Here is a 25785-nt window from a genome sequence, read left to right on the forward strand (position 1 = left end):
CATCCAGGGAAATGAATGTGTTGACACGCTGACCAAACAGGCTGTCGGTGCACCAGCATTGGGGATTGGCCTTTTGGAGAGTGACCTGAGGTCAGTTTTGGGGCAGAAGGTACTTCGCACCTGGCGTGAAGAATGGCGCGCCCTTGCTTGACCCAACGAACTTCAGGCCATCAAGGAGGCTACCGGCGCATGGCACTCCTCCTTGTGGATCTCTCACACGGACTCTGTTCCCCTCTGCCGGCTGCGCATTGGCCACACCTGGATAACGCACAGCTATTTATTGTGCCATGGGGACCCACCATTGTGTCGCTGTGTTCCACATCTTGTTGGACTGCCCGCTTTTAACTCCGCTCAGGCAGATGTTTGCGCTGCCTGATATCTTTTATCAGATGACATTGTGATGACTGATTTAGTTTTGAGTTTTATTCATGCAGGGGGTTTTTATTGCCTGATCTAAATGGTTGTCCTTTTTTATGTTGAGTCTAGCCTTTGGCCTATGATTTTAGACTTGGATTTTTAGTGTGTTTCTTGGTAGTTGGCTTTTTCATAATTTTTTTGTTTCTATGATCGGCGAACCACGGTCACACTCGGTGTGAATTTAATTCCTTTCTTCTGGTCTCTGTCTGTGTCTTTCTTGTCCTGTGTCATCTCTTGTCATCTCCGTCATTTGTTTTTATTCCTTGTGGGTGTTTCAAGTTCATGGAATAAGGGACTGATGGCCCTAGTAGTCTGGTACCTTCACTCATACCAACCAACCAACCAGACAATTCCCATCTGCATAGTTCAGAGAAACTTGTACTGGAAGGGAGTATCCAAATAGCCCTTGTCATGAAACAGCCATTGAAGTCACTTTGTGTTTCTGTGCAGCACGTTCACAACTGAATGGTCAGGTCTGTGGTTTGCCACAGATTGGCAGTGGCTATCCATGTGAGTAAACTGTTGGTTGTATGTCATTCCCACATAGAATGCTGTACAGCAATTGCACCAAAGCTTATATTTAAAATGGCTGCTTTCATATGTGACCGTGCCTTTTGTTGGGGTTGGAAGTGCCTATAACAGGACTGCATTGGAGATCATGGGTGGGTCCTGCACATGGGCCAACCATAGGAGAATGACCAATATGGTACAGGATTGGCAGTAAGATTGAAAAAGTGGTGGTGGTGGTGGTGGCGATAATCATCATCTTTACTTGTCATATTAACTTTGCAGTCTTGGACATCATAATTTTTTGTGCATTTTTAACAGTGATCTCTTGTAATACATATAATTGATACATACATCAAGTAGTACATTGTATGCTTTTATAAACGATTCAGAATTCCTTAAGTGAATACCAACATCTTTCAGTTAACAATTTTTGGTAAGTGAATATTACTGGTAATATTTTTACAGATATAGCTGATACACCCTTTTTATGTGAGACGTTTATCAGGGTGCCTAAAAACTTACGTTTATCATATTTTTCAACTGTAGAAAGTCATTCAATATTAGTATTATAATAATTTAACAAGAACTTTATTACATTTATCTTGTCCCTGATCTGTGTAAGTTTGTACATTGTTTAATGTTCTATGATCATTTCAAAGTTCTCTTTATTGCTTATGCTAGCTACTTTGTATGGTGCCAGCATAGTTTACTATTTAGAATTTTGTGGCTGTTTTATGTCATTGATATATACAAAAAAACAAGAATGGCCCAAGTCTACAAGGGTAGAAGTATGGAAGGGTATTCCTCATTTCAGGCCATAATAGTAGTTGAGGTTGTTGAAGTCCTGGTGGAGGATGTGGTCAAACTTTCCAAGGCCAGGGTGCTACTGTGTGGTAAGAGGAGAGCTTGTTGGCTGCTAATTGACAGGTTTAATAATGGCATAGGAGCACGGCTCAGGAGATAGATAATTGGATGACCTGGATGGGATGTTGTATGCCAGTAAAGGCTATAGTGATGATGTCAGTATATTTTGACAGCTCCAGCCACTCATATGCAGCTTGCACTGCTGGCAAGGCTGTAAGCAGGAACGGGTAACAGTTGTCACAGTGGAAGTACTGTTGGTGGTTGACACAGTTGATATGCACATATGTATTTATGCAGCCATATGAGAGGTGGATACATGGATACAGACATCTAGGAAGGTGGCTCAATGAGTTGAGAAGGACCATGTGAAGGGATTTGGGAGTAGTTGTTCAGGAAAGAGCAAATGTTGAATTCATATCATGAAAATGTTATCAGTGAATCTGAACTGGACAAGAGGATTTTGGTATTGACTGGATATAAATGATTCCTCCTGACAGCCTAAAAAATGGTTGGTATAAGATGCCATCGTGCGAGTATGCTTGGGAGTACAGTGCATTTGTTTATAAACTCGCCCTTCAAAAATGAAAGTAGTGTGGTTCAGGATGTGGTTCAGGATGTGGTTGTCTGGGAGATTAGGAAAGAGGTGGTTGGTGTGAGATCAGAAGGATATTGGGAAAGACAGTTTGGGCCGTGGGGATGAGAGGATGTTGGCAGACAAGAACATTGTGTCCACAGCAACAGCCGGCCGGAGTGGCTGTGCGGTTCAGGGCACTACAGTCCGGAGCTGAGCGGCTGCTACGGTCGCAGGTTCGAATCCTGCCTCGGGAATGGATGTGTGGGATGACCTTAGGTTAGTTAGGTTTAATGAGTTCTAAGTTCTAGGCGACTGATGACCTCAGAAGTTAAGTCGTATAGTGCTCAGAGCCATTTGAATCATTTTTTCACAGCAACAAGGGAGTCTGGTGGTAATGGGACAGGAACTGTAGAGAGGAAGTGAAGGAAGTGAGCAGTGTCTTGAATGTGGGATGGGGGGTTACAGACAATAGTTTGGAGGTGTTAGTCAACAAAGGCAGAGGTTTGTTCAATGGGAGCAATGTACCCGGCCACAGTGGGATGACCAGTAGGGAGTTTCGCAGGGTTGGGTTTTTGGAATTTGGGGAACAGGTGAAAGGTAGGATTGTGGGAGTTGCGGGTATGAGAAAGGGGGATGCTTTCAGGTTTCAGGTTTTGTGACCTAAGGCCTCGGAGAGCTGCTACAGCTCATGTTTGACTTGGGCTTTTGGCTGGAAGTGAATCCTTTAGAAAGTATTGAGACTACTGCAGTGGTCAGAGTTTAGCAAGGAAGACTGGTAGTAGCGTTAAATCCACATCTATACTCTGCAAACCACTGTGAAGGGCATGGCAAAGTGTATGACCCATTGCACCACTCATTAGGACTTTCTCCCCATTCAATTTGAATATGGAGTGTGGGATGAATGATGTTCCTCCATGCTTGCAGTAATTGATCTAATCTTGTCCTCAAGATCCCCATATGAGTGATACATAGACGGTTGTAGTACATATCCGGAGTTGTCATTTAAAATCGGTTCTTGAAACTTTGGTAGTAGACTTTCTTGGGAGAGTATTCATCTATCTTGAAGAATAGGCTACATAGGTTCTTTCAGCATCTCTGTGATACTTCCTCCACATGTCAAACGGACCTGTGACCCTTCTGTGTATATGTTCAATATACCTGTTGTTCCTATGCGGTATGGGTCCCAAGCACTTTGTGTGAGTAAATTGTAAACAATCACCCGTCACAGACTCATTGCATTAACCTCTTAATCTACTACTTGCTTCACCCATGTTGGATCCTATGGGCTTGTTCCATTTCATGTCCCTGTCAAGTGTTACTGTGAGATATTTGTATGAAGTTACTGTGTTTAATTGTGACTCACTGATATAGTCATAGGATACTACATTTTTTCATTTTGTGAAAGTTCACAATTTAACATTTCTGAACATTTAAAGCAAGTTGCCAGACTTTGCACCAATTTGATATCTTACTTGTCCAACTTCGTGCAGACTGTATGTACTTCATTGTAGATAGCTGCATCATCTGTGAAAAGTGAGGTTACTCTTAATATTGTATGCAAGGTCAATAATACACAACATTGACTGCAAGGAACCCTGGAGGACACCCGATGTTACTTCATCTATTGATGACTCTCCATCAGAGATAATATTCTGCATCTTCCCTACCAAGAAATCCTTAATCCAGTCCTAAATTTTGCCTGATACTCCATATGATCTTACTTTTGATAATAAGTGTAACTCTGAGACAAATGCTTTTTGGAAATAGAAAGATGTTGTATCTACCTGGCCACCTTGAACCGTGGCTTTCAGGAATTAATGTGAAGAAAGTGCGAGTTATGTTTCATGTGAAAAATGTTTTCAAAAATCATGCTAGTTGGGATGGAGAAGGTCATTCTGTAAGATATACCTCATTATGTTTGAGCTCAGAATATGTTCTAAGATTATGTAACAAACTGATGTCAAGGAAAGTTCCTACTCACCATATAGTGGAGATGCTGATACACAACAGGCACAACAAAAAGATTCACAGTTATAGCTTTCAGCGATTAAGGCTTTTGTCGGCAATAGACACACATGCACACCTGCACTGGCGGCTGGAAAACGAAGGTTAGTCACTGCTCTCACCCATCCAGCCCCATCCCTGTTCCCATTCCAGTACTACACAGCCGTCATTTCACTGCCACTCCCAGTCTTTTAATTTAATTTTATTTCTCTCCTTTCTGCTACTTACCCCCCACCTTATCTCCTGCCCTCCGTCTAAACTTCAGCACTTCACTGTCTGCCACCCCCGCCATACTATCCCTCCCCGCCCCAGCCTCCTCCTTAACCCCACCCAGTCGCCACTCCCATCATGCACTGATGCTGCTGCTCGCAATGTGGTTTCAGTTATCTGAAACTGCAGATGTGTGTGCAAGTTACATTTGCGTTGAGTGGGTATATGTATGTGTGTCTATTGCTGACAAAGGCCTTAATGGCAGAAAGCTATCTTTTTGTTGTGCCTATCACGACTCTGCATCTCTGCTGTATTGTGAATAGCAACTGTCCTTCCCTAATATTGTCACATTCCATTCTGGATTTTCCATATTTTGAAATTGATGTCAAGGTTATTCAATAGTAGTTTTGTCAATTGTTTCTGCTACCCTTCTTGTAAATGAGTGTGACCTGCCTTTCTTCCAGATACTGGGCATGCTTTTGAGTTGTGTGGCTCAATGATAGATTATAGCTAATATAGGAACTAACTCAGCCATGGATTGGGTGTAGAATCTGATAGGGATTCCATCTGACCTGGAGCTTCGTTTGATTTTAATAATTTCAGCTGTTCATCAGCGCTATTGACACCAGCACCTATTTCAATCACCTTTTATGTGGTATGAAGATTGAAATGGGTTTTACTTTGTGAAGGAATATTTGAAAACAGAGCTACAAATTTCTCCTATTGATTTCCTGCTCTCATTTTCAGTTCGTGTCTTGTTCTTGAATGACTCGTCTTCAACACCTCTAACAGCCTTTACATAGACCAGAATTTCTTTGGGTTTTGTTAAAGATCTTTTGACAATATATTCCTGCGGTAGTCACTGAAAGCTTCACACATTGCTCTCATTACTGCCAAATGTGTTTCATCCAGCATCTCTCTGTTTGCAGCCCTATACTTTTTTTATACCTGTTATACAGTTGTCTCTGTTTACCGTAGAAGGTTTTTTTTACATTGGCTATATAATGGAGGATCTCTCCCATCAATAACTGTTCCACTGGGCACATATCTGTCCAGTGCATGGTTAACTGTTCTTTTAAATTCAAGCCATAGTCCTTTTCCATGCTCCTGTCGTAAGCTAAAAGTTTCAAGTTCCTCGTTGAAATGTGACACTACGATTATTTATTTAGTTTGCTGAACATATAAATCATTCTACTTGTTTTAATTGCCCTCTGTACTTTGTTCATTGTTGCGATAACTGCCTCATAGTCACTGATAACAGGTTTGATATAGGTGTCCACAAAGAGTATCATGTATGTCTGTGTGTCTCCATTAGATCTAATGTACAAGGTGGAATCCAAAATTTTTTGGGACTTGTGCTGCCATCTGGAAAGTAGGAGTAGTAGATATTTGCACTGCTAAGTGCATATCTGATGAGTCAGTGTGCAGAGTGGCATTCAGCTGAGAGGACGTGTTGTGTGTCCACAGTGATTTCCGTAATACTCTGCATTTGGTGTGTGGCGATTTTACGATGGATCTGCAAACAGAACAGAGCGTGTGTATAAAATTTTGTGTGAATCTCAGGAAAAGCGTTACAGAGATCCTTGCAATGACTCAACAAGTGTTTGGGGGACAGAGCCTGAGCCGTATGCGTGTGTTTGAGTGGCATCCTCGGTTTAGGGCAGGCTGTACGATCATAGAAGATGATGCTCACACAGAAGAGCATGATCATTGTTTCTTTGATACCAAGGGAACTGCGCACAAAGAATTAGTCCCACCTAACCTCCTTGCTCACCAGGACCATTTTGGCAAAAAACAACTTGGAGGTTGTACCCCACCCACCGTATTCGCCAGATTTGGCACCTTGCGACTTCGCGCTATTCCCAAAACTGAAACTCAATTTGAAAGGTCGTTGGTTCGACACTCTCGAGAGGATTCGAGAAGCATTGCTGGTGATGATAAACACCCTCAAAGAAGAGGACTTCCAGAAAATGTTTGACCAGTGGCAGAAGTGCTGGGACCAATTTGCACATGTGATGGGAACTTCTTTGAAGGTGATGGTGACCATTAGTCCAAAGGCAAGGTTTTCAACAGTGACAGCACCAGTCCTGAAAATTTTGGATAGCACCTCATATTTCTATTATGGTTGGGCTTCTGAACTATCCATTCTAGGTAGTTTCAGAGAAGGCATTTAACAATGCACAGGATTCTTGTCGTGCCCACCACTAACGAAATTATAAGTACCCCAATCAGGCAATGAATGATTAAAGTGTCTTTCAGTGATTACTAGCTCATTACTCACACAAAGTGATGAGTGCTATCAACAAGGAATTTCAAATTGATTCCATATTTCTAGATTTCTAGAAAGCTTATGACAATGTACCTGACAAGCAGCTTGTAATCAAATTGATTGCTTATGGAATATTGTCTCAGTTATGTGATTGGATTTGTGATTCCCTGTCAGAGAGGTCACTGTTCATAGTAACTGATGGAGAGTCATCGAGTAAACCAGAAGTGATTTCTGACATTCCCCAAGGTAGTTTCACAGGCCCTGTTCTGTTCATTATCTATATAAGTGATGTAGAAGACAATCTGAGTATCTGTCTTCAGGTTGTTTGCAGATGATGCTGTCATTTATAGTCTAGTAAAGTCACCTTAAGATTGAAACCAATTGCAAAATGATTTAAATAAAATATCTGTATGGTGCAATAACTTGACAATTGGTCCTAAATGATGAAAAGTGTGGGATCATGCACATGAGTGCTTAAAGGAATCTATTAAACTTTCGTTACATGATAAATCAGTCAAATCTGAAGGCCATAAATTCAACTAAATACCTAGGAATTACAGTTACAAACAATTGGAAAGAGCACACAGATAATGTTGTGGGTAATGTGAACCAAAGACTGCATTTTATTGGCAGAACATGATGCAACATATCTGTGCTTGTCTGTCTTCTTTTGGAGTATTGCTGCATGATGTGGGATCCTTACCAGAGAAGATTAATGGAGTACACCGAGAAAGTTCAGAGAAGGGCAGTACTTTTTGTCCGTCAAGAAACGGGAGAGTGTGGAGAGTGTCACATACAAGATATAGGATTTGAGGTGGAAATCATTTAAACAAAAGGCATTTTTCATTGCAGCTGTCACCAACTTCCCCTGCAAATGCAAAAATATTTTGTTGATGCCGACCTACATAGGGAGAAACAATGATCATAATAAAATAAGAGAAATCTGACTTCACTCGGAAACATATAGTTGTTCGTTATTTCCTCCCGCTGTACAAGAGTGGAATAATAGTGTGCTATTAGGAAGGTGGTTTGGTGATTGCTCTGCGAGACACTTTAGTATGATTTGCAAAGTAACCGTGTAGATGTAGCTTAACGAAGTTAAGTGCACATGAACTGATGTCTTCTGTGAAGTTTTTGGTTACATCAGGAGGGAATCTGGTGGTAGACAGAAGGAGCCTATTATAATTTTGTGCCTATCCTTGTTACTGAGTCTTACTTGATCAATCTCTCATGCAGCTTAAATTTTTATCGCAATGGATTTGAGTTTCTTGTCTATTGAACCACATCCTATCCATAGCCTTTCGGTTTATGCTTACGGGTGTCCAGGGGCAGTGTGTTTCGTGGGGGTGGAAGAAGTTTTTTGGATTGTGGAAGACGGAGAAAGTCATCAAGGCCTGGTCAGGGAGTTGCAAAGGTTTAGACTAGTTTTCTAATCCTCCTTGTCAGCCACAGCGTGACCCAAAATTATTTCACTTTTGAAGGGTAAATCTATAAACAAATCTGTCATATTACCATGAGTACTTGCATAGCACCATCCTGTGCCAACTTATTTGTGGCCACATACAGGAAACCATTTCTATCCAGCGAAGATCTAAAACCTCTTGTCTGGTTCAGGTTAATTGATGAGATTTTCATGATGTGGACTTATTGGCGAGGACATTCATTGATCTTTCCTCCATAACCTCATCACCTACTCCCAAATCCACTTCACCTGGTCCTTCTCAACTCATTGAGCCACCTTTCTTGATATCAAGCTCTTAGGTTGCTCCATATGTACATCTTTATGGATCAAGTGCATCGACCACGAACAGGACCTGCACGTCTTTGTGGTTGTGTATGTGGAAGTGTGTACTTTTCCTAGAAAAAGATAAAGAGCTCGAAAGCTAGTGTGAATGCTGTCTCCTGTTATGTGTTTCTATGCTCCACGCAACAGTACTCTGTAGGTGACTGGTTGCCTTTCCTTATTTTACATGTAAATAATACTTTTATGAATGAGACATTGAAGACAATAACTGATTACCAGATTTCACTAACATTAGTGGTATGCAATTTTAACTCTTATAGAATGCTATTCTGTATAATAATTTTCTTTTCATCTCCTGTCTGTCTCACATTTGTGTAATTTTGAAAGTTAAATTTTGCTTGTGTCATTTCATATGTTTAATACTATGTCAGTTCGTAACATTAAAATTTAAGTCTTACAGCTTTGACTGCTGAAATGAACTTCGACAACCCTACTTCTTTCCAGAGTGCAAATCTTGAACATCCATATGGCTATAGCAACATGAAATATGTGGCTTCATTGATATCTGGAGTGGGTATCTTCTGTGTAGGCACGGGCCTTTCCCTGTATCACGGCATTGTTGGCCTACTGCATCCAGAACCTGTGCAGTCTCTGTATTGGGTATGCATACTACATGTTACTTATTTCAGTTGTTAGAATAAGTCTTAAATTTCAGTGCCTTGATGTTTTATTAATTTGTCATGCGGGCTTTCTGTGTTGAAGGTACAACCATGTTTGTGTACAGTGCTTGTCACCAGTGACAATTAGCAACAGTTGTCCAAAATGGTTGACCAAGCGAGAGGTTGCAGTGGCGAGACACAGGAAGATGGTAGTCAAATCCCTGTCCGAATATCCAAATTTTTTGTTTCCCCAAATTACTTAAGACAGGTGCCTGTATGGGACCTTTGAAAAGAACATAGTCCCTTTTCTTCCTTATCCTTCCCCCAATCTGAACATAGGCTTCATCTCCGATGACCTTGTCGGCGACAGATGTTAAACCCCAATCTTCTTCCCACAGCATTTGATGCGCCTTTCTGAATAAAATTGCTTGAATATGATTTAGGACCTACTAGGTATATTATCTGTCCAGAGAGTTAGAGAGCTTCACATTATTACTACATATCCTGTTGGTCTGAATTAAGTGGACATTGACCTTCTTTTGAATATAATTATTTCAAAGCTTTTGAACTTTAATTTCTCATAAAATATCTTAGTGTTTTCTTTATGATTTTGCTCAAATACTACATGCATAAGAGTTTTATTAACAATAAGAATTGAGTCCATAATATTGCAGTGTCAACAGTGTTTTGTGGTCTTCAGTTCAAAAACTGGGGTTCGGGGTTAAGAATAGGCCCGTGGTATTCCTGCCTGTCGTAAGAGGCGACTAAAAGGAGTCTCAAACATTTCGGCCCTTACGTGATGGTCCCCTCTTGGGTTTGACCACCATATTTCAAAATTATTCTGAAGAGCGAGCCAATTGGGGAAGGGTGCCTTACTTGGTAAATTGTGTCCATCGCGCATCGAGACCTTTAGCGAGTTTATTCATCGTCGCATTGCAGGCCCGCTCGCTCTCCATCTCTTGGGCGGAGATACATTCCTGGGTGCGATTTGCACTCTGCAGTGTCGCTTTCTACGCTAATGACGACCATGGACCACTTGCCACCTCATATCCAGCACGGTAGCCAGTCCGTTGTGGTGGGGCCACCATGTTCCCTGTTGGTTGTAGCCCACTGACCACACAGGGATCGCTCTACTGATGTGTGTGTCGTTAACTCCCCATATATGCCAAGGAGTAGGTGCTCGTCTCCCTGGGGCATCGGGACTCCCAGCAATGGCCATCCTGCCAGGTGACCTTTGCAGAGGCTGGGTGGCGTCCGTGCGGAGGGCCCTTGGTCGGAGTAGGTGGCATGAGGGTGGATGACATGCAATGAAGCGTGGCACATCATCTCTTGCTGTTGGCCAGCCACCAGCAGTCTCTAAGCGTTCGAAGGCTCACTTTAATGCAAACATGTATGACCCCAAATTGTTCCCCTCCCTGGCCACACCATGGGAGGAACGAAAGGCTATGAATGACAGTTAGACATATTCGCCCTGGTATCTAGTCTGTACGGGAGCTGATGAGGAATCCTTTGTGTCCATGCAGCCTCAGTTCTTTGTAGAGCATTAAGAGGACAAGTTTGGGGAGGTGGAGGGCTTTTCAAAAATGCGGTCCTGGTCAGTCTTGATAAAAACAGCATCCTCTGCCCAGTCATGGGCATTACTGTATTGTAAGAAGCTGGGAGATGTTTCTGTTGCCATCACACCCCATAGACGCTTAAATGTGGTCCAGGGCATTATCTTTCACAGGGATCTTTTACAGTCTGATGACTAGCTGTGCACCAACTTAAAGTGACCAGGTGTCCATTTCGTCCGGCGCGTCCACCGGTGTCCGAGGGATAATCAGGTTGTCACTGGTGCCTTCATCTTGGCCTTCGAGGGTGACATATTACACAAGAAGGTGAAGGTGATGGTCTACCGCTGTAATTTAAAGCCATATATGCCTCCCCCAGTGCAGTACTTTAAATGCTGGACGTTCGGCCATATGTCTTCCCGCTGTGCTTCCACCCTCATATATCGCGATTGTGGTCGTCCTTCCCATCCCGATACTCCATGTGCCTCACCTCCCATCTGTGTCAGCTGCAGAGAGCACCATCCCCCTTGCTCGGCGAACTGTAAGATTCTATAGAAGGAAAGGAAAATAATGGAATACAAGACCATGGATGTACTGACCTGCACTGAGGCTAAACAGGAATTTGAATGGTTTCATTTTGTTTGCATGACCTCACCTTACGCCACCACTGTGACAGCTCCTGTTACAGCTCTAAAGCTCCATCCGTTGCACCACATACAGTCAGCTCTTTGAGCCGAAGGACCACACCTACCCCCTTGAAGGTGGGGAGGGGGGGGGGCACTTCCCTCCCTGTTGCTCATGCACCACCTACCTCGGGAGCAGCAGCACCCCCCCCCCCCACTCCCCTCCCTTTCCCACCATTGGGGACACCGTCCCCACTTCTATCTAAGTCGGAGAAGCATTAAGTCTTCTACAGCTTCTCTCGCTAGGAAGGGATTCGTTGCGCCACTCCCTTCCCAGGTTCCTACCAGTGGCAAACCAGACACTTGCCAGGGAATGAAGAATCCCCAGGCAGATGGTCATAGTGCTTTGTGGTCCTCTTCAGCCCTGGAGACTGAATCAAAGAGCCCCCCCCCCCACTCCCCCCCCCCCCCCCTCCCCCAGCAAGGACAACCCAAGGACCCCTAAGTCCAAGGAAATTGCAATGGCACCCACTCCATCACTACCTACAAGCACTGTGTCTGAGGATAGGGTGGAGATTCTGGCTGAGGACCTAGATCTTGGCGGTCCCTCGGACATGATGGATGTCGCTCCCATTGGTACAGCTGGTCACCCAGTGGCATATTCTGCCTCCTCGGTCCTTTCACACTTTTCTTGGCCATGGACAATGTCATCCTCCAGTGGAAATGCAGTGGTTTTTTCCACCATCTAGCTGAGCTCAAACAACTTCTCAGCCTTCGACCCTTACAGGAAACTTGATTTCCCTCTGTGGCTATCGGGGTTATTATAAGAACCAGGCAGTTTATGAGAGGGTTTCTGGAGGCATCTGCAGCTATGTCCTTCATTCTCTTTACAGGAAGTCTGTCCGTCTACAAACACCTTTAGAGGCTGTCGCTGTTCAGGTGTGGACGCCAAAGGGTGTCTGCAGTCTCTATCTTCCACTGGATGGTGATGTCTCGCAGCATGTCTTCGCTGCACTGATAGCCCAACTGCCACCACCTCTTCTGTTACTGGGCAACTTTAACGCCCATAAACCCTGAGGTGGATAAGTGACAACAGGCCGAGGCAGCATTGTTGAGGAAGTATTGGCACAGCTCGATCTTTCAGTTTTAAATAACGGTGCCTTCACACATTTCTGTGTGGCGCATGGCACGAACTCAGCCATCTACCTTTCGATTTGCAGCCCTACCCTATTACCATCTGTGCAATGGAGTGTGCATGGCGACTTATGTGGTAGTGATCGCTTTCCTATCTTTCTGTCACTGCCACAGGGTCACTCTTCGGCGACCTTGTGCAGACGGGCTATGAATAAGGCTGACTGGGACTTGTTCACCTCCATTGCCACTACTTAGCCTCTTTCCAATGACGCCATTGACACGGTGGGTCACTCGGTCACCACCGGCATTGTTACTGTCGCAGAATCTGCCATACCCTGTTCTTCTGGTTCTCCTAGGTGTAGGACTGTGCCTTGGTGGTCGCCCAAGATCGCTGAGGCGATTGAAGATCACAGGCGAGCACTCCAGCGTCACAAGTGAAATCCCTCATTGAACACCTCATAGTCTTTATATGGCCCCATGCGCAGGCCCGCTGCATCATTCTCCAATGCAAGCAGGCGTGCTGGGAAAGGTATGAGTCCACCATTGGCCTCCATACCTCTCTATCGCAAGTTTGGACCAAGATTAGGCGACTCTATGGCTATCAGCAAGGGGAAACTACAGCCGTAATTTTTACCGAGGGCATATAGCTTTACTGTATGGCTGAATAATGATGGCGTCCTCTTGGATAAATATTCCGGAGATAAAATAGTCCCCCATTCGGATCTCCGGGTGGGGACTACTCAAGAGGACTTCATTATCGGGAAAAAGAAAACTGGCGTTCTACGGATCGGAGTGTGGAATGTCAGATCCCTTAATCGGGCAGGTAGGTTAGAAAATTTAAAAAGGGAAATGGATAGGTTAAAGTTAGATATAGTGGGAATTGGTGAAGTTCGGTGGAAGGAAGAACAAGACTTCTGGTCAGGTGAATACAGGGTTATAAATACAATATCAAATAGGGGTAATGCAGTAGTAGGTTTAATAATGAATAGTAAAATAGGAGTGCGGGTAAGCTACTACAAACAGCATAGTGAACGCATTATTGTGGCCAAGATAGACACGAAGCCCATGCCTACTACAGTAGTACAAGTTTATATGCCAACTGGCTCTGCAGATGACAAAGAAATTGATGAACTGTATGATGAGATAAAAGAAATTATTCAGGTAGTGAAGGGAGAAGATAATTTAAGTCATGGGTGACTGGAATTTGAGAGTAGGAAAAGGGAGAGAAGGAAACATAGTAGGTGAATATGGATTGGGGGTAAGAAATGAAAGAGGAAACCGTCTGGTAGAATTTTGTACAGAGCACAACTTAATCACAGCTAACACTTGGAGATTATATAATGGTAAGACAGAGATTTAGGGACCAGGTTTTAAATTGTAAGACATTTCTAGGGGCAGATGTGGACTCTGACCACAATCTATTGGTTATGAACCGTAGATTAAAACTGAAGAAACTGCAAAAAGGTGGGAATTTAAGGAGATGGGACCTGGCTAAATTGAAAGAACCAGAGGCTGTGCGGAGTTTCTGGGAGAGTATAAGTGAACAATTGACGGGAATGGGGGGGAAAGAAATACAGTAGAAGAAGGGATGAAGTAGTGAAGGCAGCAGAAGATCAAGTAGGTAAAAAGACGAGGGCTAGTAGAAATCCTTGGGTAACAGAACAAATATTGAATTTAATTGATGAAACGAGAACATATAAAAACGCAGTAAATGAAGCAGGCAAAAAGGAATGCAAATGCCTCAAAAATGAGATTGATGAGAAGTGCAAAATGGCTAAGCAGGGATGGCTAGAGATTGTTCAGGGTCAGTTGCCACATTTCCCACTTTACAGATACCTTGCCTAAATTATTTTGTAACTTGTATTGATATTTTGATGACTTTACTAGATGCGAAATCAGAGAATTATCTGCAAACACAGTTACATCTCTGTTTGGATTCGTACACTCCACTTCATATGTTGCTTCACATTGTACCTGTTATTCCAAAGTGCTCTGCTGCTCACTACTAGATGGCACTGATGCCATTTTTCTCAGCACTGTACGGTAGTGTGGTGCTGAAAAGGAAAAAAAGAGGTGGTTGAGCATTAGTGCCCACACCTGTATAGCCTAAAGGATAAAACATTGATTTCCTACTGTAATTTTTCATGTGTGAGTTTAGTGCAGTAAAATACATGCTGATTGTGACTGAATTTGCAAATCCCTCTCAAAGAAGACCAAGGAAAACAAAAGTTACTTATGGGGTGGAAATAACTGCAGTGATGCAACTGTTTACCATTGCATTAATAATTTATATCTACATACAGTAAAACCCCCTTTATACAGTTTTCAGTAGACTGACCCAAAAAAGTGTGAAATGCAGGAAAATGTAAAATACCGGAAAGCATAGGAAACACAACAAGCAAAAATGAATAAATTACTCTTAATGTCATTGTCTTTATATTGTTAAGAATATGAAAGTAAAACAATTTAAATTTCTCCTGTTTAAAAAAATCTGAAATAATTAATTGCTGTCGTCTCTTTCTAACGGCAATTAACTCCACTCCTTTGTGAAAGCACATTAATAAGATATTCGTGGTCTAATCTGAGAATTATGGATAATCATTACGAAGTTATGGTAAATAAAACTTGTGTACAATATTGGTTCAAACATTGAAAGTGGCAGTCATAGTAAACAGAGAACAATAGGCATGAAATCTCCAGCTTGTTGCTGACAAGGATGTTACTTTGTTCAGGGACATCATGGGTGAGAGAGAGGGTGGAAATTATTGTTGTGTTATAGAGCATGTTTGGGAGGAATGTTTACGTCTGACATCAGGTCGTACCAACCTAAAACTGCATGCCTAGTACGAGTTATCAAATTTCATGTGGATTTAATGACTATTTGTGAAAGCCAGTTATAAAGATGACCATCTTCAAAAGTGGTGTTTATTTGCGTATATGATCTTGAAATTAAATTAAGGAAGGTTGCTACTAGAGTGATTTAGTGTATTTTCCCACCATTCTAAACACTGCAAACCTATAATGTGGGCAGACATGACCAAACATGCTGACAATAGAAGTCTTGCTTACCGTGCTTATGCTATGTTACACAATCAATAACTTTGTGGATAGTCTACTTTTCCTGCTTTGCTCTGAGGCTGACTTTGAGCAGGAATATGATGCACTTTTTGCCGAAATCTGTAAGAAAATTGATAATAAAGGTCATAATAATGACAAAGAAATCTTAAATAGTGGGAAATGCTTCACCACACAATTGTTAGCATTATATTGAGAGAATAGGGCTTGTGTTGGAAACGACCAAAATGTATGTGAAAAGTGGAAAAATGTAAAATGCAGTAACATAAAAGTGGGTTTTATTATATATACTTTGAAAAACAACGGAAGTACATTTCAGAGGGTATGTGCCATTGTACCACATATTAGAGTACCCCTGTCTCCCGTTATCAACCCCCCTGGTCTGTGGGGAGAATTATTTCTTAAATGCCTGTGTGCACACCATAATTAGACTAATCTTGTTTTCACAGATCCCACCAGAACATTACGTGGTAGGGGGTTGTAATATATTCCTCACCTTGAATTATGAAAACTTTGTAAATAATCTTTCACGACTCAGTTGGTGGTCTTTTAGCTTTGTCGGTTTAGGTTTTTCATAATGTCCATGAAGATCTCCTACAGTCGAGCAAACCTTGGACCATTCATGCTGTCATTTTTTTATATGCTGAATATCTCAAATTAGTCCCATTTGACATGGATCTCACACACACTTGAGTGGTACTACAAGAATGGTCACATAAGTGTTTTGTAATGAATTTAAATTGTGGACAGACTGTGTTTTTCCAGTATGCTACCAATCAATCAAAATCTACCACCTGCTTTACCTATGAATGGGCCTAGGTTATTTGAGTTCACATCACCACAAATTCTGAAGCCCAGCTAACACACTATTATTTAACAGTTATGAAATGGTGGTGCTTATAATAGTATATTTAACATAGCAGGATTAAAAGGATTGTTTGTGCTTTGCAGGTGAAATGACCTGTCTCCTCAGTGTACATAATTACCTTGATAACTGTCGTATAACATGCATCATGTTGTTTAGTTCCATTATCGGTTGTGGAAAACAAAATATGCTTATATCAACAGCCACAATAAATTTCATGAATGAAGTCCATTTTGTCTGTGAGGCATTACAAAAATTGTAATGAACAAATTGTCAATAAGCTGATTTTACCCTCTTGAGCATTATCAAGCAGCTTTGTGATAAAAACAGTAGCAGTACCAAACAAACCAAAAATCAAAATTTTCCTCACTCAGTTGTTTTCATGTCACAAAATCTGGGTTATATGCTGCTATTATCAGAAAGTAATCCACACAGTGGCATGAATAGATCAGTTTGTAGTTGTGTCTATAATAATAATAAATGGAGTAACACAGACCTAGAAGCACTCAATACACTTACACGGTCACAATGCCACAAATATAGAATACATCACGTACATTCAGCAACAGAAAGATTCACATTAATCAGAAAGGAAGGAGGAAGGGGATTTATCGACATAAAAAACCTACATTATGGACAGGTAGACAATTTAAGAAAATTCTTTCTAGAACGAGCAGAAACTAGCAAAATACACAAAGCAATCACTCATATAAATACATCGGCTACACCACTGCAATTTCATAACCACTTCTACAACCCTTTAGGTCACATAACATCAACAGATACGAAGAAAGTAAATTGGAAAAAGAAAACACTACATGGCAAGCACCCGTATCATCTAACACAGCCACACATCGATCAAGACGCATCCAACACATGGCTAAGAAAAGGCAATATATACAGTGAGACGGAAGGATTCATGATTGCAATACAGGATCAAACAATAAACACCAGATATTACAGCAAGCATATTATTAAAGGTCCCAACACCACAACAGATAAATGCAGACTTTGCAAACAACAAATAGAAACAGTAGATCATATAACAAGCGGATGTACAATACTAGCAAATACAGAATACCCCAGAAGACATGACAGTGTAGCAAAAATAATACATCAGCAACTTGCCACGCAACATAAACTTACAAAACAACACGTTCCCACATACAAGTATGCACCACAAAATGTACTGGAGAATGATGAATACAAATTATACTGGAACAGAACCATTATAACAGATAAAACAACACCACATAACAAACCTGACATCATACTCACCAATAAAAAGAAGAAATTAACACAACTAATCGAAATATCCATACCCAATACAACAAATATACAAAAGAAAACAGGAGAAAAAATTGAAAAATACATCCAACTGTCTGAGGAAGTCAAGGATATGTGGCATAAGGATAAAGTTGACATTATACCTTTACTATCAACTACAGGAGTCATACCACACAATATCCACCAGTACATCAATGCAATACATCTACATCCAAACTTATATACAGAACTACAGAAATCCGAAATTAGTGATACATGTTAAATTACCCGAAAGTTCCTAAATGCAATATAACATATACCGCACAGTTAAAAGGAAGTCATGCTTGATCAAGGTCCACGTCACTTCCACTTCTGACCAGACATAACGTCTGAGATAAGAAAGAAATAATAATAATAATAATAATAATAATAATAATAATAATAATAATAGAATGAGATTTTCAATCTGCAGTGGAGTGTGCCCTGATATGAAACTTCCTGTCAGATTAAAACTGTGTGCCGGACCAAGACTCGACCTCGAGACCTTTGCCTTTCACGGGCAAGTGCTCTACCAACTGAGCTACCCAAGCACGACTCACGCACTGTCCTCACAGCTCATTCTGGAAACATCCCCCAGGCTGTGGCTAAGCCATGTCTCCGCAATATCCTTTCTTTCAGGAGTGCTAGTTCTGCAGGGTTTTCAGGAGAGCTTCTGTAAAGTTTGGAAGGTAGGAGACGAGGTACTGGCAGAAGTAAAGCTGTGAGGACGGGGCATGAGTCGTGCTTGGGTAGCTCAGTTGGTAGGGCACTTGCCCACGAAAGGGAAAGGTCCCGAGTTTAGAGTCTTGGTCAGGCATACAGTTTTAATCTGCCAGGAAGTCTAATAATAACAGTAAGACAAAATCTGTACATACATCAGCATGTAACAGAATTCCCATTAAAGAAAGAAAAGTACAATTTATGTGCCACAGTTATGTCTTGGCATGCAACATTTCCATAAAAGGTTTAAATTTAGACCTAAAGATGTGCAATCTGCCCCATACTGCCCCCCCCCCCCCTTTTTTTTCCAATTGTGTGCTGGCCTTGGGAAGAAAAGGTTTGTGTTGGTTTTAGGACACTCCAACAGATACTGAAATCCATGTGCATTCTTAATTTACTGGAGTTTATTTCAACAGAATTTATAGCTGTTTGTAATTTCCTTAAAAGAATTGAATAGTTACTAATTTTAATAGTTTCTCTGGAGCTTCTCTTACTTCAGAAAAGTACCGTATTTACTCGAATCTAAGCCGCACTTTTTTTCTGGTTTTTGTAATCCAAAAAACCGCCTGCGGCTTAGAATCGAGTGCAAAGGAAGCGGAAGTTCTGAAAAATGTTGGTAGGTGACGCCACAACAAACTTCTGCCATCGAATATATGTAGCGCTACACAGGCATGCTTTGTAGGCACAAAGATACTGGCGCCAAAACCTCTACGTCACTAAATAAATTAAAAAAAAAAAAGTGGTAGACGAGCTTTTATTCTCCGCCCTGAGTTTTGACCACTGCATTTTCATACATTATCCAACGAAGTAAATACAAATTCCGTATTGTTCATCTTCGAATGTAGCAGAATTTCAATTTACTACGAAAATCCGACAGGCAAAACTGTTTGGGATGTTTGTAAATATGGCCAAGTCTACATTCTGAATTTTTTCCTACCTGTGAGAAGAGATGGTTGCTAATAGGAACCTGACGAAATGTGAATCGCATGCAGTATAAGAAAGAATACGAATATAAACATTTTGCCATGTATTCTTTCGTGTTTGCTACTATCTCATTTAAATCCCGTTTGCCTAATGAACTACGAAACTATAGAGTGAGACAACAGCAAACGCGGAAGAATATACATATGGTGTCATGTTTATATTCGTATTATTTTTATACCTAATAGTGATACAGTCAGAAATGAAGCACAGCAACTGACTAGATTTTTAAATCTAAGATGACTCTAATTTCTGTGTACAATTTGATGTACTAAGGAAGCGGCCGCAAAGATTTTTAAACGGAGAAAAATGTGTATTATTTGGTTCTTGTTAATCATTAGCAAAGAAAGCAGCAGTGTAAGTAAGAACAAATAGCAGTCTCTTGCCATTGTTTCGCTAATTAGACGATTCCTTTCTTTTTTATATATATATTGTAAGCAGCGGTAGCATGCACAGAAGCCAGCAGTGCCCCGAGCGGCTACAGGTCGTAAACACGCACTATCAGAATGCGACAAACAATGCATGACGCAGTACAGTAATGCATTTTTAGCTTAGTGACATGAACACATATAACAAAGAAAACAGCACTTATCAGATCAAAGCAAAATAAGCAATCGTTTCAAACCAGATGAAGCACGTGAAAAAGGAAGGGTACCCGTATAAATACGGACGGAGTGCCTGGTGCATAGCAATGGCTACCTGGTAAAGCTTAACTGCTAAGCTTACGACTCGAACCAAACTACTGTAGCTGTATTGTCTTTCATTCGACCTAAATTGTGTCTCATATTACAATGGACCAACTTTGTTTCGATTTGGAGGTGTGGCCTAAAACTTTTCTCTCCCCTTGAATTTCGAGTCTCAAATTTTACGTGCGGCTTAGATCCGGGAAATTTTTTTTCCTTTATTTCGAGTCACATTTTTCAGGTGCGGCTTAGATTCGAGTAAATACGTTACCAAATGGGTACACTAGTCTGAGATGTAAAATGCTATACCTGTACCTACATTTCAGTTTCAGTAGAATTGCTATTTTTCTTTTTTAATTTTTACTTTTTTTTTTATGTGGCTGTTGGTGTGTCTTTATCTTCATTAAGAGAAATGTTATCTGTTTCTTGGGATTCAACAGTAATTTTTAATTGTCTGATTGTTTCCCTTGATACAGTTGATCTCCATGGTTTGTTTCCATGTTTGCACATTCATCGCATTCTATATTGATCATTGTTTAATGGTTTCAACTCTTTGAAGAGAACTGTCGGCTGCGAGAATAATCTAGCATGTGGAGATGAGCCTATTTTAGGATTGATTTCTCTTCTTGACTAAATACATTGCAGTATTCCTCCCTCCTCCATTTGCATTGCAGCATGGTACCTCACTGTTTCTGTGATAGGACAAAGTGAGAAAGACTAGTGTGCACACTTCTGCTAATACCAGATAGCATGCGAAAGAAAGCTGCTCCACAATGCACTCACCTTAGTACTGAACATTGCTATGCAGACTCATATATTTTAGCTCTGCAACACCTATCTGCTTTTCGATAATTGCAAAATATGCGCATGTTAAGCTGTTACCATTGCACATATTACTTGGGGATATCAAGTACTTTAATCAGGAGAAGAGTTGTAGCAATAGCTAAATAAGGGCTCCCATATAAAAGGAACAAGAAATTAACTCAAAGCATGGTGGCATCATCAAGCAGTTCGTCTGGCTCCAAAGCAGAGAGATCCAAATCAATCGAAATAATTCTAAGCACATACCTCCCCAAGCTTACCTCGGTAAGCACTGAGGTGGCGAAAATTTCCATTTGTTTCTGGAGCAAATGGTAAACAGAAGATATTGCTTACATTAAACTGCATTCTGCCATGTGGGTCGTACACATTTACTACACACAAAACAATCTTCCATCAGATATTGCCATTGTGAGTCATGAATGTCAGATTCATTATATAAAACTGTATACTTTTGTGGAGGCTGCAGTAATTGCCCCAAAGCCCTTCTCTCCCAAAAAGCAGATGGCATACATTGTGTTTATCTCTTTCGTTTAATTTTCGTCAGCTTCAGTTGTTATTAATTTTCAAAAACAACTTTTGGAGAAATGTTAACAAGGTTTATTCCAGAATATTTCTTAACATTTTGTTCAAAATGTTTAAAAATGGTACACCTTTTTACCCGAGTAGAGTTTGTTGTTTTATTTTGTTGAAAAGTTGAACATAGTACTTTGCCTTGATGGTTTTACCATGTTGTAAGTAATCAGTATGTAGTATTTTATCTTTATCCAAAAAGATGAATGTGAACAACCTGTCTGCAATATTTGTATTTTTAACTTCCATGGACGTGGGGAACCAGTATATCTCTCCTCTCTGCTTGCTGGATCATAAGTGTCTATCCATGTTTCATGAGTGGTAACATGGCGATCTAAAAATACCAGGAAATCCTGATGAAATTGACCCAGAATGGATTGTGAAGCAGCCACTCATCACGCTTTTGGTCTGCATTGAGACATTTAGGAACTCACATGGTTGAGAGCTTTCTCATGTCTAAAATCTTATGAATAATACGTAATATGGCCCACAAGTTCTCTTATAGCCTTTCATGATGCACTTCATCCTACGTGCTAAAATACCCGTTTCAAATGCACCAACAAAATTTTTGACAATGGAGTAGGAATGGCAGATTACCACACAGTATATCAGACATATAATAAATTTTTATGTCTCTGTTCCCTTTTAAAAAATATAATTACCTGCAGCATGAATATTTTTCACTGTGAATTCTCTATTTTGTTGCGCTATGTTTGCTTCAAACGTGCAGTATCATTTATAATATAAAGAATAAGGTTTGATGCCAAAACAGTAGAATTAACCTTCACCAGTTTTAACTAAGAAAAGCTTTGAGACTGAAATTTTTTATTATATTCAGTGCCTTGCACTTAAAGGAAGAGCAAATTTCCTTCAGTTCCTCACCAGCCGGCAAACACTCTGCACACCTCCGTAGTGAGAAATGGTGTAATGTTGGCTACATTGATTACCGATGCTTGGATCCCGAGTGCACTCTCTGTGCGTAGTTGGAGCACCACATTTCAGCACTTGAAAATAAATAGGCATGCCCATTACATACAATGAAAATTACTAATACAACACATTATGTAGACAAACTAGGAGTGAAGGTTACAATTCGCTAAGTTGCACAAGCGTTAGTTAGACAAATATAGAACATAATTAAGTTTAAAGCAGTAAGTATGCAGTGAAAGAAAACCTTAAGATATCATGTAAATGTAAATGACCACCATAATGCCAGATTTTCCTGTCATTTCATATCATAACATGCCTGCCTCAGTGATACAGATCGCCGTTCCATAGATACAACCACAATGGAGGGGTATCTGTTGAGAGGCCAGACAAATGTGTGTTTCCTGAAGAGGGACAGCAGCCTTTTCAGTAGTTGGAGGGGACGGACTGATCTGATCTTGTAACACTAACCAAAACGGCCTTATTGTGCTGGTACTGCGAACGGCTGAAAGCAAGGGGAAACTACAGCCGTAATTTTTCCCGAGGGCATGCAGCTTTACTGTATGTTTAAATGATGATGGCGTCCTCTTGGATAAAATACTCCTGAGGTAAAAAAGTCCCCTGTTCAGATGTCCAGGCTGGGACTACGCAGGAAACACCATTATCAAGAGAAAGAAAACTGGCGTTCTGTGGATCAGAGTGTAGAATGTCAGATCCCTTAATTGGGAAGGTAGGTTAGAAAATTTAAAAAGGGAAATGGATAGGTTAAAGTTAGATATACTGGGTATTAGTGAAGTACGGTGGCAGAAGGAACAACACTTCTGGTCAGGTGAATACAGGTTTATAAATACAAAATCAAATAGGGGTAATGCAGGAGTAGCTCTAATAATGAATAAAAAATTAGATGTGCGAGTAAGCTACTACAAACAGCATAGTGAACGAATTATTTTCGCGAAGATAAACATGAAGCCCATGCCTACTACAGTAGGACAAGTTTATATGCCAACTATCTCTGCAGATGATGAAGAGATTGAAGAAATGTATCATGAGATAAAAGAAATTAATCAGATAGTGAAGGGAGACGAAAATTTAATAGTCATGGGTGACTGGAATTCGATAGTAGAAAAGGAAGAGAAGGAAACGTAGTAGGTGGATATGGAATGGGGGTAAGGAATGAAAGATGAAGCCACCAGGTAGAATTTTGCGCTGAGCATGACTTGATCATATCTAACACTTGGTTCAAGAATCATAAAAGAAAGTTGTATACATGGAAGAAGCCTGGAGTTACTGGAAGGTCTCGAAGAGATTATATAATGGTAAGACAGAGATTCAGGAACCAGGTTTTACATTGAAAGACATTTCCAGGGGCAGGTGTGGACTCTGAAGAAACTGCAAAAAAGTGGGAATTTAAGGAGAGTGAACCTGGATAAACTGACAGAACCAGAGGTTGTAGAGTGTTTCAGAGAGAGAATTTGAGAGCAATTGACAAAGGGGGGAAAGAAATACAATAGAAGAAGAATGGGTAGCTTTGAGGGATGAAGTAGTGAAGGCAGCAGAGGATAAAGTAGGTAAAAAGACGAGGGCTAGTAGAAATCCTTGGGTAACAGAAGAAATATTGAATTTAATTGATGAAAGGAGAAAATATAAAAAATGCAGTAAATGAAGCAGGCAAAAAGGAATACAAACGTCTCAAAAATGAGATCGACAGGAAGTGCATAATGGCTAAGCAGGCAAGGCTAGAGGACAAATGTAAGGATGTAGAGGCTCATCTCACTAGGGGTAAGATAGATACAGCCTACAGGAAAATTAGAGAGACGCTTTGCAGAAAAGAGAGCCACTTGTATGAATATCAAGAGCTCAGGTGAAAACCCAGTTCTAAGCAAAAAGGGGAAAGCAGAAAGGTGGAAGGGGTACATAGAGGGTCTATACAAAGGCGATGTACTTGAGGACAATATTATGGAAATGGAAGAGGATGTAGATGAAGATGAAATTGGAGATAAGATACTGCGTGAAGAGTTTGACAGAGCACTGAAAGACCCGAGTCGAAACAAGGCCCCCGGAGTAGACAACATTCCATTGGAACTACTGACGGCGTTGGGAGAGCCAGTCCTGACAAAACTCTACCATCTGGTTACCAAGATGTATAAAACAGGCGAAATACCCTCAGACTTCAAGAAGAATATAATAATTCCAATCCCAAAGAAAGCAGGTGTTGACAGATGTTAAAATTACCGAACTATCAGTTTAATAAGTCACAGCTGCAAAATACTAACGCGAATTCTTTACAGACGAATGGAAAATCTGGTAGAAGCCGACCTCGGCGAAGACCAGTTTGGATTCCTTAGAAATAGTGGAACACGTGAGGCAATACTGACTAATACGACTAATCTTAGAAAATAGATTAAGGAAAGGCAAACCTACATTTCTAGCATTTGTAGACTTGGAGAAAGCTTTTGACAATGTTGACTGGAATACTCTCTTTCAAATTCTAAAGGTGGCAGGGGTAAAATACAGGGAGCGAAAGGCTATTTACAATTGGTAGAGAAACCAGATGACAGTTATAAGAGTCAAGGGGTATGAAAGGGAAGCAGCGGTTGGGAAGGGAGTGAGACAGGGTTGTAGCCTCTCCCTGATGTTATTCAATCTGTATATTGAGCAAGCAGTAAAAGAAACAAAAGAAAAATTCAGAGTAGGTATTAAAATCCATGGAGAAGAAATAATGACGTAATTCTGTCAGAGACAGCAAACGGCCTGGAAGAGCGAACAGAATGGACAGTGTCCTGAAAGGAGGATATAAGATGAACATAAACAAAAGCAAAACAAGGATAATGGAATGTCGTCGTATTAAAGCGGGTGATGCTGAGGGAATTAGGTTAGGAAATGAGACGTTTAAAGTAGTAAAGGTGTTTTGATATTTGGGTAGCAAAATAACTAGTGATGGTCGAAGTAGAGAGGAAATAAAATGTACACTGGCAATGGCAAGGAAAGCGTTTCTGAAGAAGAGAAATGTGTTAACATCGAGTATAGATTTTAAGTGTCAGGAAGTCATTTCTGAAAGTATTTCTATGGAGTGTAGCCATTTATGGAAGTGGAACATGGACGATAAATAGTTTGGACAAGAAGAGAATAGAAGCTTTCTAAATGTGGTGCCTTTGCTATCACCATTAACAGATCAGTGTCTGTAAATAGATGACCAATTCAAGCTTTCCTATTCCTGGATGATTTTACATCAGTTTGCTCTTCTTACAGTCTTTCAACAACAACATACCAGCTAAGAAA

At 40.8% G+C, this 25785-nt stretch overlaps 1 protein-coding gene across 1 annotated transcript in view; it reads left to right on the forward strand.

Annotated features, from left to right (window-relative positions):
* LOC126354125 (zinc transporter 9) overlaps nt 1-25785 on the forward strand; it is a 186063-nt gene that overhangs the window by 57587 nt on the left and 102691 nt on the right. The window contains exon 8 of the mRNA XM_050003521.1: nt 9097-9252. Within this exon, the coding sequence (XP_049859478.1) occupies nt 9097-9252 (156 nt within the window). The remainder of the gene's footprint in view (nt 1-9096; nt 9253-25785) is intronic.

This window comes from Schistocerca gregaria, chromosome 3 (assembly GCF_023897955.1).
Source record: "Schistocerca gregaria isolate iqSchGreg1 chromosome 3, iqSchGreg1.2, whole genome shotgun sequence".
Classification (NCBI taxonomy): domain Eukaryota; kingdom Metazoa; phylum Arthropoda; class Insecta; order Orthoptera; family Acrididae; genus Schistocerca; species Schistocerca gregaria.